General features: G+C 40.0%; 1 protein-coding gene across 2 annotated transcripts; it reads right to left on the reverse strand.

The window, feature by feature from the left end:
- Positions 1 to 7829: 7829 nt before the first annotated feature.
- LOC100913205 (neutrophil gelatinase-associated lipocalin) lies at positions 7830 to 16142 on the reverse strand. 2 transcript variants are annotated; one of them, XM_003757508.4, is made up of 7 exons: positions 15917 to 16142; positions 11558 to 11694; positions 10643 to 10722; positions 10282 to 10398; positions 9015 to 9116; positions 8638 to 8668; positions 7830 to 7939 (listed from the first exon to the last, which is right to left on the reverse strand). In XM_003757508.4, exons 1-6 carry the CDS (start codon positions 16046 to 16048, stop codon positions 8643 to 8645), a joined length of 594 nt encoding a protein of 197 aa, XP_003757556.1. In that variant the 5' UTR covers positions 16049 to 16142; the 3' UTR covers positions 7830 to 7939; positions 8638 to 8642. The 2 variants fall into 2 exon arrangements, with proteins under 2 accessions (XP_003757556.1, XP_012409515.1); XM_012554061.3 differs by having other exon boundaries at positions 7830 to 8030; positions 15917 to 16130.
- Between the last annotated feature and the right edge of the window lie 2717 nt (positions 16143 to 18859).

The following is an 18859-nucleotide window of genomic DNA, read 5'->3' on the forward strand; positions in this document are numbered from 1 at the left end:
GTCTATTAATCATACCTGACTCTTCAAGGACCAACTGTCCTTGGGGTTTTCCTAGCAAAGATAATATAGTGGTTTGCCATTTCCTTCTTGTGGAAAGGTTAAGTGACTTACCCAGAGTCACACAGTCAGTGTTAGGTGTCTAACTGACTCCAGGGCTGATGCTCTATCCACTATACCATCTAACTGTCCCATATATTATTTAATGGGTTTTTTATGTTTCTAATAATAGCTTTTTATTTCCAAAATACATGCAAAGATAATTTTCAACATTCACTCTTGCAAAACTTTGTGTTTCAAATTTTTCTTCCTCTCTTCCCCCCTCCTCAATAGCAAGTAATCCAATATAGGTTAAACATATACAATTCTATTTCCTCATTTATCATGATGCACAAGAAAAATCAGATCAAAAAAGGAAAAAAATGAGAAAGAAAAAAAGCAAGCAAACAACAAAAAGGTGAAAATACTATGTTGTGATGCACATTCAGTCCCCATAGTCCTATTTCTGCATGCAGATGGCTCTCTTCATCACAAGTCTATTGAAATTGGCCTGAATCACTTTATTGTTGAAAAGCACCAAGTCCATCACAGTTGTCTTTATGCTGTTTTAAAATTAAATATGGTAGTAACAAAATTGCTCCATTCATTTATTTCCCTTTCTAAACTTCCTTCTGCTCTCCTCAAAATGTTGGAAATTGAATACCACATCCTCCTTCCCAAATCCTTCATTCCTCCAGTAACTTTTCCTACTGCTCTAAGAAAGATTTGTGGCCTTGAATTTTCTGACTCCCCTTGGTCTTTTACTTTCTGGATTCATTTCTTCTTTCCATTGCTTCAGATACTAATCTCACTCAGATGCTCATTACCTCGCTGCAGGATTTCTTCAAACATTGCCTCGTGGTCTTCCCTTACAATCAATCCATTCTGCACCTGCTGCTACTGCTGCCAAATTCATCTTTCTGAAATAATGTTTTCTTATATTCTTTCTTTGCTTAAGTAATGATTCTCTATTGCTTTATATCAAGCCCAACACTTTATATTCTGGTATTCAAGGCCCCACCTACCTATCCAGATTTACTTTCTACTATTCCATTCTATTTAGGCTAATCTTCCCTGATTCTCACACAGACTCTTTTTTTTTTTTTTTTTTTTTTTTTAAGGAACCAGAGAAGTTTGCTAACAAGGGAGCTCTGTCCACATGGGTAGAGATTCCCTTTTATAATAACTTTTTATTTTTCAAAATACATGCAAAGATAATTTTCAGCATTCACCCTTGCAAAACCTTGTGTTCCATATTTTTCTCCCTTCTTCCTTTTCCCCTCTCCTAAACAGCAAGTAATACAAAATAAAGTAAACATGTATAAATCTTTTAAACATATTTCCATATTTATCATGCTAAGCAAGAAAAATCAGATCAAAAAGAAAAAAAAAGAGGAAGAAAAAAAAGCCAGCAAACAACTACAACAACAACAAAAACTGTGAAAATATTATGTTGTGATGCACATTCAGTTCCCAAAGTCCTCTTTGTGGATGCAGATGGCTCTCTTCCTCACAAGGCTGTTGGAATTGACTTGAATCATCTCATTATTGAAAAGAGCCACATCCATCATTGATCATCACACAATCTTGTTTTTCTTTTGGTTCTACTCACTTCATTTAGCATCAGTTCATGTAAGTCTCTCCAGGCTTTTCTGAAATCATTGTGCTGATTATTATTTTTTTTTAATTTAATAGCCTTTTATTTACAGGATATATACATGGGTAACTTTACAGCATTAACAATTGCCAAACCTCTTGTTCCAATTTTTCACCTCTTACCCCCCCCACCCCCTCCCCTAGATGGCAGGGTGACCAGTAGATGTTAAATATATTAAAATATAACTTAGATACACAATAAGTATACATGACCAAAACGTTATTTTGCTGTACAAAAAGAATCAGACTCTGAAATATTGTACAATTAGCTTGTGAAGGAAATCAAAAATGCAGGTGGGCATAAATATAGGGATTGGGAATTCAATGTAATAGTTTTTAGTCATCTCCCACAGTTCTTTTTCTGGGCGTAGCTAGTTCAGTTCATTACTGCTCCATTAGAAATGATTTGGTTGATCTCGTTGCTGAGGATGGCCTGGTCCATCAGAACTGGTCATCATATAGTATTGTTGTTGAAGTATATAATGATCTCCTGGTCCTGCTCATTTCACTCGTGCTGATTATTTTTTATAAAACAATAATATTCCATAACATTCATACACTATACATAACTTATTCAGCCATTCCCCAACTGATGGGCATCCACTTAGTTTCCAGTTTCTGGCCACTGCAAAAGGGATTGCTACAAACATTTTTGCACATGTCACACAGACTCATTTTTGCCTTCTTTTATTTATTCATACATTTCCTTTTATTTGCACCTACTTTCCCTGTCTTTTTGGATATGTATGAGTCATAGATCTAAAACTAGAAAGCTCTCTCTAATTCTTACATCTTTTCCTAAGCTCAGCTCAAGATTCACCTCTTTTAAGATTTCCATGACTAGTTTTTTATTTTGAATTCACTAAATATTTAGTGAATGATTCCACAGTGGAATCATTATATGCTAATATTACTTATATATTATAAATATCATTATATACTAATATTACTACTATTAATAGCTGATATTAATATAGCATTTACTATGTGTCAGCCACTGTGCTAAGAACTTTATAATTATCATCTCGTTTGATCCTCATGATTACTCTGGGAAATAAGTGCTATCCATGTAGTTTTCTGGTAAAAATCCTGGTGTGGTTTAACATTTCCTTCTTGTAAATAGAGGTTAAGTCATCACACCCACAAGTGAATATCTGAGGTCAGATTTGAACTCAGGTCCTATGATTCCAGGCCCAGAGGTCTATCCACTACCCTACTATTCCATCTTCTTCCCCTCCTTTCTCCCACCAATCTGTATTCTCCTACAAAGTAGAAACTGCATCTATTTGCAGGTTCCATGATGCTTAAGAAGAATTCTCTGGATCTGTAGAGGGAGGGCTTTGGATTCTCGGCCCCTTAGGCAATAGAGTGGACAGAATACTCTTGCAGACACCTGATAGCTATATGACTCTAAGCAAGTCATTGACTTCCCTTTACCTGAGTTTTCTTATATTAAAAGTAAGGGCTTTGGAATGAATTTTTGGCTCTTAACATTTTTTGTGTCATGGATTAATTTAGCAATCTGGTGATAACCATGGTCTCCCTACTCAGAATCATATTTTTAAAAAATAATATTTTATTTTTCCCTACTTAAGTATAAAGATAATTTTAAAATTCATTTTATTTTATGTAAATTATATTTTTCTAATTATGAGTAAGAATGGTTTTTAACAATCATTTTTTATAAGATTTTGAGTTCCAAATTTTTCTCCCTTTCTCCCCTCCTTCTTCTTGAGATATAAGCAATGTGATATAGTTTATATATGTTCAATCATATAAAACATATCATATTGGTCATGTTATGAAAGAAGATATAGACCCAAAAGAAAAAAACATGAAAAAAATACAGGAAGTAAAAAATAATATGCTTCAATCTGGTTTCAGCTTCTATCAGTTCTTTTTCTATAGGCAATTAGCATTTTTCATAATGATCCTTTGGAGTTGTATTGGAGCCTTGTATTGCTGAGAACAGCTAAGTTATTCACAGTTGACTATCATTCAATGTTGCTGTTACTATGTACCATGTTCTTCTAGTTCTGCTCAATTCACTTTGCATCAGTTGATGTAAGTTTTCCCAGCTTTTTCTGACATCAGCCTGGTCATCATAAGTTGTAGCATAGTAATATTCCATTACAACATATACAACTTCTTCAGTTCTTTCTCAATTGGTGGACATGTTCTCAATGTCCAATTCTTTGCCAACTACAAAAAGAACTGCTTTAAGCATTTTTGTGCAGATAGGTCCTTTCCTCTTTTTAAAAAATCTCTTTGGGATACAGATATAGTAGTGGTTCAGAAAAATTTTTAAATAATTGAAAGAAATGATAAATTTCAGTTAAAAGTAAAAATAAAGATACTTTTTTTTTTCTCACCAAGTTCATAGATCTCTTAAAGCTGTCCATAAACCAGGTCTGTGAACCCCAATCAGAAGGAATTAGGGTAGTTCAATGAATAGAACTGGATCTAGAAGTTGTTCCATTGTGTCCAACTCTTCCTAATTCTCTTTGAGGTTCTTTTGACAAAGATACTGGAGTGGTTTGCCATTTCCTTTTCTGGTGAATTGAGGCAAAGAGGTCAAATGACTTGCCCATTGTCAAACAGCTAGTAAGTATCTGAGGCTGGATTTAAAATCAGGTTTTCTTGACTGCAGGCCTAGCACCCTATCCACCTGCTTCAGTTCAAATTTAAGCTAAGACACTAGCTATAAGGTCCTAGGCAATTCACTTAAATTCTTGCCTCCGTTTCCACAACTATAAGACAAAAGCAATAATAACATCTACTTCCCAGGTTTGTTGTTAGGATCAAATGAAATAATATTTGTAAAGTGTACTGTGGTGTCTGGCACACAGCAGGTACTTAATGAATATGTGGTCGTTTTTTTCCTTCTTAAGTTAAAAACTCTTGGACTATATGATTTCTAAGGTCCCTTATAGCTCTGAATTTATGATTCTAGGATCCTTAGATAATTCAGAAGATGTTGATATTGTGGAGCTCAGGAAGTCTGAAAAAATAAAAATAATCATAAAATTAAAAAATAATTTAATTAAAAAAATTTTAAAATAATAATTTTCTCCTCATTGCCTTTTTGGGATGTAAATCTGCTCTGGGATAACTCCAAGGAATGTTAAATTTTAGGAACATCCTCAGGCACCAAGATATAAGAGGGAGTGGGGGTAGGGAAAGGGAGGAGATATTTTCCATCTATTACTTGTTTAGCCCTACAAGCCAGCCCTATAGATTTAGGGCATTTCTTTCCTAAATTAAATCTGGCAGTTCAGTCACTTGATATCCATCTCTGCCCTCCCCAGACCCCCTACCTTTAACCCAGCAGCATCAGAGACAGGAAGACTCCCTAATCCTTCAATTTGTTTATGGGTTTGGGTCCTGCAGGGCACAGCAGGCCCAGATGTAGAAACTGGGGAATGTTCTGCCTTTCAGCCAAAGCAAAGAAACTCCACCCCTTGTCTGTCTGTATTCACTGCTCCAGGGGTAAAAATCCAGCCCAGCCAAAGTAGCTAAAACAGACTGTGTGTATTGGTGGAGTGGGTTCTGGCTCCAGTATTTGACCTTGCCCAGGAGGTCAAGGGACAAAGTGTCTCAGGCTCTTCCTTCATCCCATGCCTCGGTAACCCCATTCACTGCTGTCACATCATGTCCTTATTATTGGAGGTGGGTAGGAGGACAAGGGCTGCGTCTGCAGTCAGAAATACCTGAGTTCACCTTAGACCTCAGATAGCCCCTAACTGTGTAACCCTAAACAAATCACTTAACTTTCAATCTCCAGGACTATAAACCTGAAACTGCTCATTTAATAACTTGATTTCACTCAGCTCAGCCTGAAGATTAAGTTGTAAAATTCGAGGGAATTTTAGATTTTATCAATTAACCAACACTAAGTACCAGCTATGTGCCTTCCCACATAGATTCTTTAAAGTTGGAAAGAACTTTAATGGCCCTCATTGGACAATCCCATCATTTTACAGATGAAGAAATATGTGGTGAAACTCAAGGTTAGGTGATAAATGGAAATACTGAGAAGGAAATGGCAAAGCAATCCAGTGTCTTTGCCAAGAAATCCTCAAAAAAGGGTTGAAGAGTCTGGTACAATTGAACACAGTAATACCTTTTTAGCAAAGCCCCGTTTCCTGGAAGAAAATGACCCAGGAACCAGTTCCTTCCTAGGTTCTAGTCTAGAGCAGACCCTACAACACTGAGATTCTATTCTAAAATAGAGAAAGGAACTGAAAGAGAAGGAGCCTTTGGGGATGGTCTTGGTAAGTGAATTGTTAACAACTAAGTTCCACCTTTCTTTGGGAAGCTTGGTTTGAGCCCCAAGTCTGATTTTATCCCTGGGTGTCACAAGTGGGGCCTTTAACTTGCTCGGAAGAACACAAGACCTTTCTGAGCTCTTTAGGTTGGGATCACATCAATCATATTCCGGGTACCATACCTGGGTGAAAGAAAATTCCACAGCTTGTGTGGGAGATTCCCTTAATAACTAAGATGCTCCATTAAAGCAGTGGAAAGACTGTTGGACTTGATGTCAGAAGAGAATTTAAAATCTCAGTTTTTTCATTTATCTATTGATCACCTGATTTTGAGTTTAGCCACATATCTGTAAAATGATGGGATTGTCCAATGAGGACTTCAAAAGTTTTTTCTAACTTTAAATTGGGCATCTATGTGGATAGGCACATAGATGGTACTTAGTGTTGGTTAATTAATTAAATCTAAAATCCCTTCAAAGCCAGAGTTTAATCTTCAGGCTGAGCTGAGTGAAATCAAATTATTAAATGAGCAGTTTCAGGTTCATAGCTCTGCAGATTGAAAGAATATCAGTGGTCTTCTAATTCACTTCTTCCATTTTAAAGATAGAGAAATTAAATGATTTACCTAAAGTTACACAGACAGAAGCAAATAGGAGAGAGTTGGGTTCAAATCCAAGTTTCATATCCACACTTCCAGTACTTTTCTCCAACACAATTCTTTCTTTTTTTTCTTTTTCCAAGTACATGCAAAGATAGTTTTCAACACTCACCCCTGCAAAATCCTGTGCTCCAAATTTTTTCTCTCCTTCCCCACATTTCTCCTCTCCTAGTCAGTAAATAATCCAATATATGTTAAACAAGGACAATTTTTCTAAATATATTTCCGTATCTCCATGACTCTAAGATTCAGAAAAGGAAAGAGGGTTCAGAATCCTACTTACCACAAGAACAGCTTGATTGATCTCTTGGTCACCCCACCCTTATGTCACTGCCTTCTTCTATCCACAATCCATGTTATTAATTTAGACATATCCTCTTTTACAGAAAATTTAAATATTTATTCATTTATCCACCCACCTATCTAATTAAAAGATTTGTATCACTGTCTAACCATACCTGGCTTTAATGGCTATATTCTGTCCTCATCTAAGTGTATTTTCTTCCTGCTTGAATGTCAATGAAAACCACCTGAGTTCCAAATGTCGCCTAGTAGGCACACAAATATTTGTGACAGGAGGGGATGCAACAGAGTCTTGAATAATAATGACAATTTTCACTTATACAACTCTTTTAAGGTTGCAAAGCTCTTTATATTCATCTCAAGTGAACATCACAATATTCTTGTGAAATTAGTGTTAAAGATATTTTTATTCCCATTTTACAAATGAAAAAACTGAGGCTCAGACACTGATTTTAAACCCAAATTTGAATCAGGAGTCGAAATTGTCTTGTCTTCTTCCCTTCTAGGCACCTGCTTCTAGATAGTGCTTTTTGTCTCTGTACCAGCTCTCTGTCCACTATTCCTTCGACAACACTAGGATATACAAAGTGGTCACTTTAAGTTGGCATTTTTAGGGTAGAGAAAGAGCAATTGCTTGGCCCATCTGCTCACCCTACTAACAATGCAATGAAGCTTGGAAAGCCCCATTCATGGGATCTGTGCAGTATAGAGAGTCTAATACTTATTCCCTCTGTGACTTTGAATAAACCACTTTTCTCTGAGACTACCTGTAAAGTGAGAGGGTTGTGGACTAGCTACTTAAAGATTGCATGGTCCTGCCTTAGGACATATGACCACATGTTCCCTCCCTTCTGCTGTCACCAGCTTTTCCCTACTCAATTGACCCGAAGGTCATGAAAACAGACTCATTGGTACTTGACACTTTTTATTCTTCCACTACATTTCAAGAGGAATAGATGAGGGGGATCTCAGGTTGTGGAATCAGTCAGAGGCTGGATGAAGACGTGTCTCCAGTTGTCTGTTGGGAGATGAGGATAAGAAGTGAGGGTTGTGCATCTTAGAATGTCAGGATCAAGAGTGGATAGGTGAAGTTTTTTCAGTACTTGGACCTGGGGGAGATATGGTACCTGGATCACCTGGACAGACAAAGGGATGGAGGGATGAAGGGGAAGTGGAGAGAGACAGGGACAGGGACGAGGAGACAGAGATGAGAGCAAGAAGAGTAGAGGAGAGAAAGGGAAGGGCAGCAGAGAAGGGGACAGGAGAAGGGAAGAATGAAGAGGGAGCTAGAGAAACACAGAATGAGGAGAGGTAGAAACAGAAAAGATAGATGGAGAAAGATAGACATACACAAAGAGACAGAAAAAAACAGAAAATGAGGAGCGAGAAACAAAAAGATAGACTAGGGAGAGACAAGAGAATGTGGGAATCAAGAGACGGATAAAAGAGAGTAAGAAAATGGAGAAAGAAACAAAGAAAAGTAAAAATCAAACCACCAAATAGAGTCAGTCAGTAGCAGAGAATGGGAAGGCATTGAAATTGCAGAGAAATATTGTCATCTTGTTCCCTTCCTCCCCAGAAGTAAAGAAGCTATGATAGTATCTCCCATGAGAGAAGCAGGAAAAAATGGTCTTTATACTCCACTCAGACCAGGCCCCCAGAAAGCTCCCTCCCTCACAGAGTTCTGGTAAGCCCCTGAGGTTGGCTCATACTCACCTTGCTCAGGCCTGCACATGAATGCACTCTTCTGTTGGAAGCAGAAATAGAAATAGGTCAGTGGTGGAGAGAGATGCAGGGACGGGCCACCCAAGATGTCTGCCCTCTCCCCTTTGCCTATCTGATCTAGAATGTGAGTGGAAACGGCCTTCTGGGAGGGTAGGAACAGAGGTGTTAAAAATGGCCATAAGTAAGTCCTTCAGCTTCTCCTAAAGGGAAATAGAGTTCTGGAGGGAATAGTATTTATCCTAGCTAATAACCAGGCCATGAACCAGTATTTCTCTTTCTTTTTGGCTTTTTACTATACCCCCTTTAAAAATCTTTTTTCTTTCTCTCCTCTCTTTTTAAAAAATTTAGTTTTGTTTTTCTTTTCTTACCGACTTTTGCTGGGAAAATAATGTTGTCAGAAGTGAGTCCCATTGATTTGGATAATCTTACGAAGCCGTCTTTTAGTTCAGGTCTCAGATCCTCCCTTCTCCCTATAGTCAGGAGAAAAACCAAGTTTGGTTCCTGAGTCTTCATTCTAGGGACTTATTTTCTGTACCTGTTCCTCTCTTCTGACACTCATTCTAGAGAGTGCCCTCTCTGGAGTTCTGGCTAAGGCCTGACTGGATCGTTCCAATGAAATATGCCCAGGGATGAAAGTAGAGCTCTCAGTGTTTCCCTTACAGTGCCAGGGATTCTGAGGAGATGAGCTGGATCTAGGAGTCCCCAGGGTACCAGAAAACTTCAGGGATCAGAAATTGGGATCAGTACTCAAGATAAGACTGGGGGAGATTGGGGTGCAGCTCAGTGATATGAATAATTCCTTAGGTTGGAAGAGACTTAGAGATCCCCTTAGTGAAACCCTTACCTGAAGTACAAAAACCTCCTTATTGACATCTGGGACAAGTAGGTATCCAACTTTTGGAATATAACCAATGACTATCTACTTACCATCTCAGTCCCTTGAACTTTTGGCCATCTCTAGGAAATACCCCTTTCGAATGAGCTAAAAGATTTTTCAGCCTGTTTACACTTTGGGTGCTCTCTGGAGCTGAATGGAGCAAATCTAATCTCTCTTCCACATGAAAACCCTGCTGGTATTTGAAGATAATGATCACATCCCCTCTCATTCTTCTCTATTCCAGGATAAACAATCTTATCACATGGTTTGGAGTCCCCTGACTTGCCCCTCATCAGCATCCTGGTTGACCTCCTTTAGATGTAAATGGAATATAACTTTGCAGTTGTGGTCTGATCTGTGCAGAGCACCATGGGACTGTTCCCTCCCTTGTTCTGCACACAATACTTCTATTAATGCAGCCTAAGATTTGGATTAACTTTTTTGGCTGCCATGTATGACCCTGTTAGCTCAAACAGTTTGCCATCAACTAAAAGCTGCCGGATCTTTTTCACACGAACTCTTTGCTGTCATCCAAGGGGAGGGCTGACATTTATCCCTTACACTTCATCCCATGTTTGGCCCACCTTCCCAGCCTCCTAAGACCTTTTTGGATCATCACTCTCTGCTGAGAGGAGGGCTCAGTGACTGGGGCTCAGGATCTCTTCCTCCTTTGCTTTCATCATCCGGCTAGGAATCCTGTGGGGAGGGAGGCTCTGGGCTTTCCTCCGCAGGGAAGTGAAGGAGAGACTGATACTCACCATACAGAGTGATCTTGAAGTAGTCAGTGCCATCCACGGTCTTTTTGAAATACACCAAGGCATACTCATTATAGTTGGTTCTCATCACTCTCACTAGGTAATCCTGCAATTGATAATCTACCCACAGGAATGGGACGCGGGATGGGAGAAAGGAATGAGAAAGTAAGAAACTTGCCCACTGTGTCCTACGAACGAGAAGCTGGTTCTTGGGTCTATCCCAGCCCAGAAGTCAGAATGTGATATTATCCCTCCCTTAACTGGTACCTTACCCCCCAGTCTAGGCGGGTCCAAATCACATTGTTAAAAGCTCTCACAGCTTGTCCTTTGGACCCTACCACACAACAGCTCCCACTTGACTCACTTTCGATGTTGCCCAAGGTGAACTGGCCTGGCTGACCCTTCTGAACAAAAGTCCTCACAAATGTGTCACATCGATCGCCCCTGAGAGGAAAGGATGGATGAATGAGGAGCAGTGCCATATAAATTCTCCGTCTTCAGGTGCTGGAATCACCACTTCTACCTGTTGTCAGAACCTCCTGCATTGGATCACATATAGGGAACCATCTCCACTTGGGTCCTGGGGTGGGGGAAATGGGACCCTGGAGCTGCAAGAAGCTTTGGTACCTCAGCTGGGCTCCTAAGTGACTACCACTTCCTCCTCCTCAATTCTGAAACTTCTCAGGTCCTTCTGAGAAAAGGATAGATAGTTGGGCTAGATTCCACCCAAGAAAAACTCCCCAGAGGGAAGCTTTAAATAAGCTTCCCTATTTTAATCTCAGAACCATAATTTTCTTTTATAAACCCCATCCTAACTAAAAGACATATCCTGAGCTTTCTTCCTAAGAATTTACAAGTTCCTCACCTTGAAAACTGTTTCCTTATCATAAGTGCCCACTTCCTGTTTGAGGAAGTTTCAATAGCCCATGAAGGCAAAGAAACTTCTCTTAATGTGGACAGAAAATTTTACTAACTTGGGTGTAAAATGTTTTTGTTATTATGAAACTGTAAGATTAAGATTCAGAAAAATCCCCTCCCAACTGAACTTCCCTAGTCATTCTTTTATTTCTCCCTTCCCCCTTTTCTTCAAGTTCAATTTCTTCATTGAAACTTCTCTGTTTTAGTTCCATCCTAATCTGCTTCTTTCCTTTATTCTTTCTGTATATCCCCTCAGTGTTTATGGACTGAGATTCTGGATCTTTTCTCTTGTCACAATGTTGAGGACAGTGGGTGAACCGATTACAAAGCTACCACATCAATTACTATGCCCCTATCTTACCTGAGTAATCTAGAGGTGACCTTATAGCTGTTGTCTCCTTGTAGCTCGTAGGTTGTGGTATACATCTTCGACTGAGCATCGTTGGCCCTTCTAAAGGCATTTCCTGACAGGCCAACAACGTACCATGTCCCTTGGAACTGTAGGAAAGATCGATTATGGGGGTGATGGTGAGGGCACAGGATGGAATGGAGGCAGAGTATTCAGCCTTCACCCCTCTGCAGTGTTGGGCTTGACTATCCTTCTCTTTCTCTCTTCAATCTCAGAATCAGAAGAATTTCAAAGGGGTAAACTTAGCTTAACCCTGAGAATTCTCTCTCTCTCTCTCTCTCTCTCTCTCTCCACCCCCCTTCCTCTTTTCTTCTCTCTCTCTCTTTTTCCTAAACATATTTTCAGATTTATCAAGCTGCACAAGAAAAATCAGATCAAAATGAAAAAAAAAAAAGCAAGCAAACAAAACAAGAAAGGTGAAAATACTGTTATGACCCACATAGTTCTCTTTCTGGATGCAGATGGCTCTCTGTTGGAATTGGCCTGAGTCACTTCATTGTTGGAAAGAGCCAAGTCCATCACAGTTGATCATCACATAATCTTGTTGTTGCATTGTTGTGCAATGTTGAGAATTCTCCATTTCCATTTTCCATGCCTTTGTATTGGCTGAACACCATGTGTGGAATGCTCTTCCTCTTCAAGTCCACCTGTTGGTTTCCCTGACTTTCTTTAAGGCTAATTCCCCTCCATAGACTGCCTTCCCTCCTCTTTGGGATTATCTTTCATCTATTTAGCACATCTTTAGTATATAACTAGTTATTTACGTGCTACAAATTAGAATGTGAACTCCTTGAGGGAAGGAACTGTTTTTACCTTTTTTGGGATTTTCCAGGAGTAGGATAGAGGCTGCTTTCCATAGATTATCTCATGAGGTGCCACTCTATTAGTGAAAGAGACTTCCTCAGGAGAGGGTTTTTAGGATTGATGATACCCTTGCTGATCTGTCCAGGCAGATAACTAATGGACTCAGATACTTAGTAACTGTGTGACCCTAGGCAAGTCACTTCATCTGTTTACCTCAGTTTACTCATCTGTAAAATGAGTTGGAGAAGGAAAAAGCAAACAATAGAAACTCACTCTAGTATTTTTGCCAAGAAAAACTCAAATGGAGTCACAGAGAGTCAGACATGACTAAAAAACAACTAAACAACAATCACAAATAACTAACAAACCCTCATGAGGACAGAATCAATAGCTGAATAGTAGTTTTCTTTTCTAAATTACCTCAGTACTTTCATTGTATGAGACAACTAAGTGATGCAGTGGGTCTGGAGCAGGAAGACCCAAGTTCAAATCTACCTTCAGATACTGACTAGCTCTGACCCTTGGCACCTCAGTTTCCTCAGCTTTAAAATGGGGATGCTAAACCAGGTGCCTAGTTACTTAGCAACTATGCAAAACTTAGCCACAACTAACCTTGGCCATCCTTAGCAGACCCCCACTGTGTGCAGCCTTGCTTGATCCCTTTAATCATAAAGTGTGGAAAACTACTATTTTGGAAGATGAGGTGAAATTGCTCTCTCCTAAGGAGAATGGTAATAATGGTACAGATTTTGTAATGATTTCCTTTCCTCTAACTCCCTTTGGAAAGAAGAGACAATTTCAGGAAGGAACTGTTGGCTTAAGTACTCATTTGTTTATTTGGACGTTAGATCAGGTCTTGGGGATACCATTCAAGAAGCTTCATCCTTTTCAAATCTGAAGATTTCACTGTCTTTCACTGCTTATAGCCCGTAGCATTTCTGAAAAGGGCTGTTCAGTTGTCAAGTGATTCCACTGTGAAATCAGTATGTATGCAAATCAATCATCATTTAGAAATAAGCTCAGAGCAGGAACAGGTCCTCTACCCGTTTATTATGCTTTCTTTCTCTTCTGAGATTGGGAACAGTGTTCTAGCTTTGGGGCTTAGGAGGTTTTCCACATGTTGAAAGTGGTCCTACCACTGGATGAACTGAGGATGGGGGCAGGCCTGCATAACCAGTTCCCCACTTGGTCATGAAGCAGAGCCCTACCAATTTTCAGTCTGATTCCTACCAGACAGGTAAAAGTGAAATAAGTTTGTTTCTCCGGGGGTAGATTCCTGATTTGCAGGTTTATTAGAAGAACGTGATAACTTTAGCTCCATTTTCTTGGTGGGTGATTTTCCATCCAGGGAAATCCTAATCTTGTGCTAATTTTCTATTTTTACAGAATTGGGGGTGGGGGTGGGGGGTGAGTCTATGACCATGTATGACACCTTAGTGAGAAATTTGATTTTACTCCTGAATTACCTCCTGCTTCCCTCCCCATATCTTGGAGTACTTAACTTTCACTGCAATGGCTAATTACCCTTCCAACAGTTTCTTTACTTTTGATACAGTTGCTGAGATTTCTGATTGAGACTTCTAGAAAACTGTCTGGTGCACAGTCTAGTGGTATAGAAGCATCCAAACTAAGAAAAAAGCTGTTAATGAGTGCTTCATGTACATTGTGTAAATTTAAGTCTTTTGAAAGTTTCTGAGCTGCTTGAAGTAGCTGAAACTGAGATTCTCTCTGACTTCTAGTGGGTGTTAAAGCAAGCCGAAATGTGTATTTTTTTTTTTTTGTTACAGAGATGTGCTTTATAATTTTGTAATAAAGTTGAAATATGACGGAAAAAAAAATAAAATGGGGATGCTAGCTTCTTCTCAGGATTGTTGTAAGAATCGAATAAGATATTTGTAAAAAGCTCTTAGTACCTAGTATACACTATATAAATGCTTATTCCCTTCCCCCCTTTGTCCTGTTATTACTTTAAATATATTTTTATTATTTTTCATATTTTGATATTAATTGTTATTATAAATTATATAATTATTATTAATTAATTAAATATTAATATACATTACTTTTAATATATTCTCACTTGTATCATGACTATGTACTTCTCTTAGACTGAGGCTATACTACAGACTGCCTGAGGGCAGTACAGAAGAACAAACATTGTTTAAGCACATTCTATGTGTAAAATACCAGGCTAGTTACTGGGAAAATATAAAGGGTCCCCACCCTAAGGATGATGTCATCATAGGTAGGTATGAAATAAAACATTACATGATAAATGCATCAGAATTACAGACCCAAGTGCTCTCTGGCTTCTGGGGATAGGATTGGGGAAGATCATTGCCATCTATGGGGATCAAGGAAGGTGTCCTGGTGGCTATGGCATTGGGTTTAGGCTTTAGATAAGGGATAGGAATTCAGCAGGTGAAAAAAAAAAAAGGATTAAGACTAGGAAATAGCCTGAGCAAACACAAATATAAGTGAGCCCAATTTATGTTTAGAATGTAAAAAGTTCCCATTTTTGCTGAAATATTAAATATTGGGATAGGAATCCTAATAATAATAACAATAGTAATAGGGACTGGTTCTGTAATTTCATTGATAAAAGTACCCCTAGATGAAGACATTCATTTGAGAGTTGGTACCTTCTCTACAGCTTTAGAGAGTTACCCAGAGCACCAAGGAGTTAAGTGGACTTGCCCAGGGTCACACAGCCAGTATGGGTTGGAGGCAAGATTTGAACTCAGAACACTTGCCTCTCAATGCAGCTACTGCTGCTTCTGGAACAATAAAAATAACAACAGTGATCTATGGGCACATAGTGTTTTAAGCTTTGCAAAGTATTATATATATATATATATATATATATATATATATATATATATATAGTATATCTCAATTCTCAGAACAACCGTGTGAGTTAGGTATTACAGGAATTGTGTGAAATAAAACTACAAAGAGTGTTGAGTTGTAGACAGCTTTGGATGTCTGGCCTCTGGACTTAACTTGATAGGCAAAAGGGAGTCACTAGGGGTTTGGGAGACAGGGACCAGAACTTTATCTGCCACAGAGCACCCAGCATAGAATTCTGAACAGAGTTGTTGCTTGGGTATTTGATGGCCAGAATTCAGCTCAAGTTTATTCATTTAGCAAATATTTATGACTGAGTCCAATATTCTAGGTATAGAAAAAGGCAATTTTCAGAGGTGGAGGGTCTGTGATATCAGGACTCCCTATCAGACCCAGGTTATGGGAGCTTTCCCTCATCAGACTAGCAGCTTCTTGAGAAGAGAGACACTCTGTCTACTGTTAGAGACAACCCTGAGACTAGAAACCAGGTGTGCTAGCTCAGAGACCAGTGTTCTCTTCCTACGACCCACTGCCTTCTGCTGGGCAGTGTCTGTCCCCTTTCTTCTCTCTGCCCTCTCACCCCCTTCACAGACTTTCCCAGCAGTCTGACACTCCCCGCTCCTGATCATACATCAGACTCCATTACTCGGCTCCACTCACCTCCTCTGGAAGGAAGTTAATCTGCTGAGGGACTCTGTGCAGGCTGGGAGCAGGGATCTGGGGCCGGGCCTGGGCCTGGACCTGCGCTATCCCAAGCAGGGCAAGCCCCATCCATAAGAGCCTCACAGCCATCCTTTTGTGGGGGTGGGTGATGGTGAGCCTGGGCAGGTGATGGGGAATGAGATCAACCAGGAAGGGAGGCAAGGCTGGAATAAGAGAACTGGCCTGAGGACCCCTATATATGGGCCCAATTTGGCTTCCCGCCACCCCAGGGAGGATGTTGAGTAACTCTTTGCCAAATTCAGGAAGGGTTGGGCAATCTTCATACAGGAAGACTTGGCAATACTCTGCTCCATTTCTCCTGTCAGGAATTACACAAGATGGAAAGGGGGGAGGGACTTAAACAGGTGGGAGGTGGGGTTGTAGAGGGAGATGGGAAGACCCTCTACTCCTCAATTCTTCTAAGACCTGCCTTTCCCGGACTCTTCCCCTTCCCTCACCCTTCCCCAAATCCTGGCTGCTGGGGACTTAAAGATCCCATTGTCAGGGACTAGAGGGACAGATAGACTGAACAGAGAGATCTATGCAGATCTGAACAGGTACATTCAGAAGGAGGAAAGGAAGGACTTGGAATTCATGGCAGGGAAAGTCCAGCCCGCAGGACCCCTCAGGGTAGGATGAGAGAACACATATCTTCTCAATACCAGATGCGCAACCCAGCTGGCCATGAAATGTTCCCCTTTTCGGAGCCAGGCAGGAAGGTGGCAAATGGAGGATCATCCCTCCTTTCTTCCTACTCTCTTTTCCTGTTTAGGCAGGACCCAGTGTCTGAGGGAAGAGGGAAAGGAAGGGCAAAGAGAACCTTAAATACCAACAGAGAGGTCAAGAAGGGAGGGCACCCTTCTAACAGACAGCATCCCTTCCTGCCCTTCTCCTGACTGTGAGCCCCACCAACCCCAGGCAGATGGATGGATTTGTAGCCAGATTCCAGCTAAGCCGAGGAGTGGGAGGGAGAGGGCAGAGGGAACAATGAGAAGCTTCTGGGGTAGGGAGAGAGCAAAAGCAGCAGGTAGGCATGTGATGGGGCCACTCTGCAGTCAATAGAATGGAGGGAGCAGTTTCAGCTGGATAGTCACAAAACCTTGGTTGGGGGGTGGGGAGTGTGGGAAGAGAAGCATCCAGGGTTCCTCCCTCTTCCCAGATCCCTCCATCTTTCCTCCTTGCATGAAACCATTCTCATGGCAAATTCCATCTGGTGCTCTCAAACTGAATAGTATATTTGATATAGTAGATTCTTCATATTAAATGAAATAAAGAATATAAAGAGAGTGTCTCCTTTTCTTTCTTGGAATTATAAAACAGAATTTTTGGCTAGAATATGGCATATGAGGGACACTTCTCCATGGAGATAAGACTGTGTGTGTGTGTGTGTGTGTATACATACACACACACACACACACACACACATATATATATATATATATGCATATATACATATGTAGATATAGACTATAATATAATTTTAATAATAATAATTAATAATTAGATTCAAATCTATTTTTAAAAATGTAAATACTTACTCTGTGCAAAGCACAGAATACTAGATACTGGGAATACAAATGCAAAAATGAAACATTCCTGGTCCTCAAGGAGCTTGCACTCTATTGAGGAGATTTATCTTCTACTATGGCTCATAAAATGTAAGTACATTTTAAGTAAGATCAGTAAATACAAAGTAATTTCAAGAGAAAGAGAACATTGATGTTGGGATTGATGGAAAGGAAAAAACAAAACATTTATTAAGTACCTACTATGTATCAGGCACTGGGTTTAGCACTTTACAATTATTCTTATTTGGTCTTCACAACAACCCTGAGAAGTAGATACCATTTTTTCTTTTTTTGAGTTAAATGGGATTAAGTACTTGCCTTGGGTCAAACAGCTAGGTTGGTCCTCTATTCATTGTACCACCCAGTTGCCCTGGTAAATACAAATTATAATCCTCATTGAGGAAACTGAGGCAGAGAGAGGCCTGCAATCCCACAGCTAGTCAGGGTCTAAAGGCTGGATTTGAATTCAGCTCTTCTTGACTCTAAGCTCAGCCCTTTATCTCTATGGCACCTAACTCTATGGAACTGGGAGTAAAGGGAGAGGGAGGAAGGGATCACCTTGATGAGATCACAGGACTTTTGGTTAGAATGTGGCATATGAGGGACACTTCAGTATGGAGGTAAGACTGTGTGGGTATACAGATAGAGAGAGATCCAAATATAGAGAGATAGCAAGAGAAGACATGGATATATATACAGGGAGAGAGAGGGAGGGAGGAGAGAGAGAGAGAGAGAGAGAGAGAGAGAGAGAGAGAGAGAGAGAAAGAGAGACTTCCTTCTGTCCTTTTAGTAAAGTATAGATACCTTACTAAGGAGACATAAAGAATTTCTTCAATTGGTCTCTAGTGACTGGAGACTACCCCCAAAATAATTGGGTACTGAAGGTCAAGAATAGACTTGTCCGAGGAGTCACTTCTTGCTTTGTGATCCATATAATGTGAACTGGCAGGCACACTCTCTATTTCTTTCTGGAATTATAGCAATTCCAAGCAAAATGGATTTGCATTCTGAGGGGCAGGGAGGGGATTTCTCTCCCCCCCATCCCTGTTCCCCAGAAGTGTTGTTGTTGTTCAGTTATTTCAGTAGTGTCTAACTCTTTGTGATCCCTTTTGGGATTTTCTTGGCAAAGACACTGGAGGGGTTTGCCATTTTCTTCTCTAGCTCATTTTACAGATGAAGAAACTGAGGCAGAATTAAGTGACTTGCCTTGAATCCCACAACTAAGTTTCTGAGACCAGATTTGAAATCAGGAAGGCAAGTCTTGCTGACTCGGGCCTGGCACTGCAGCCACTGCACTGCCTAGCTGCCCAGAAGTAGCTAGGGACTATTACAG

This window comes from Sarcophilus harrisii, chromosome 2 (assembly GCF_902635505.1).
Source record: "Sarcophilus harrisii chromosome 2, mSarHar1.11, whole genome shotgun sequence".
Taxonomy (NCBI): domain Eukaryota; kingdom Metazoa; phylum Chordata; class Mammalia; order Dasyuromorphia; family Dasyuridae; genus Sarcophilus; species Sarcophilus harrisii.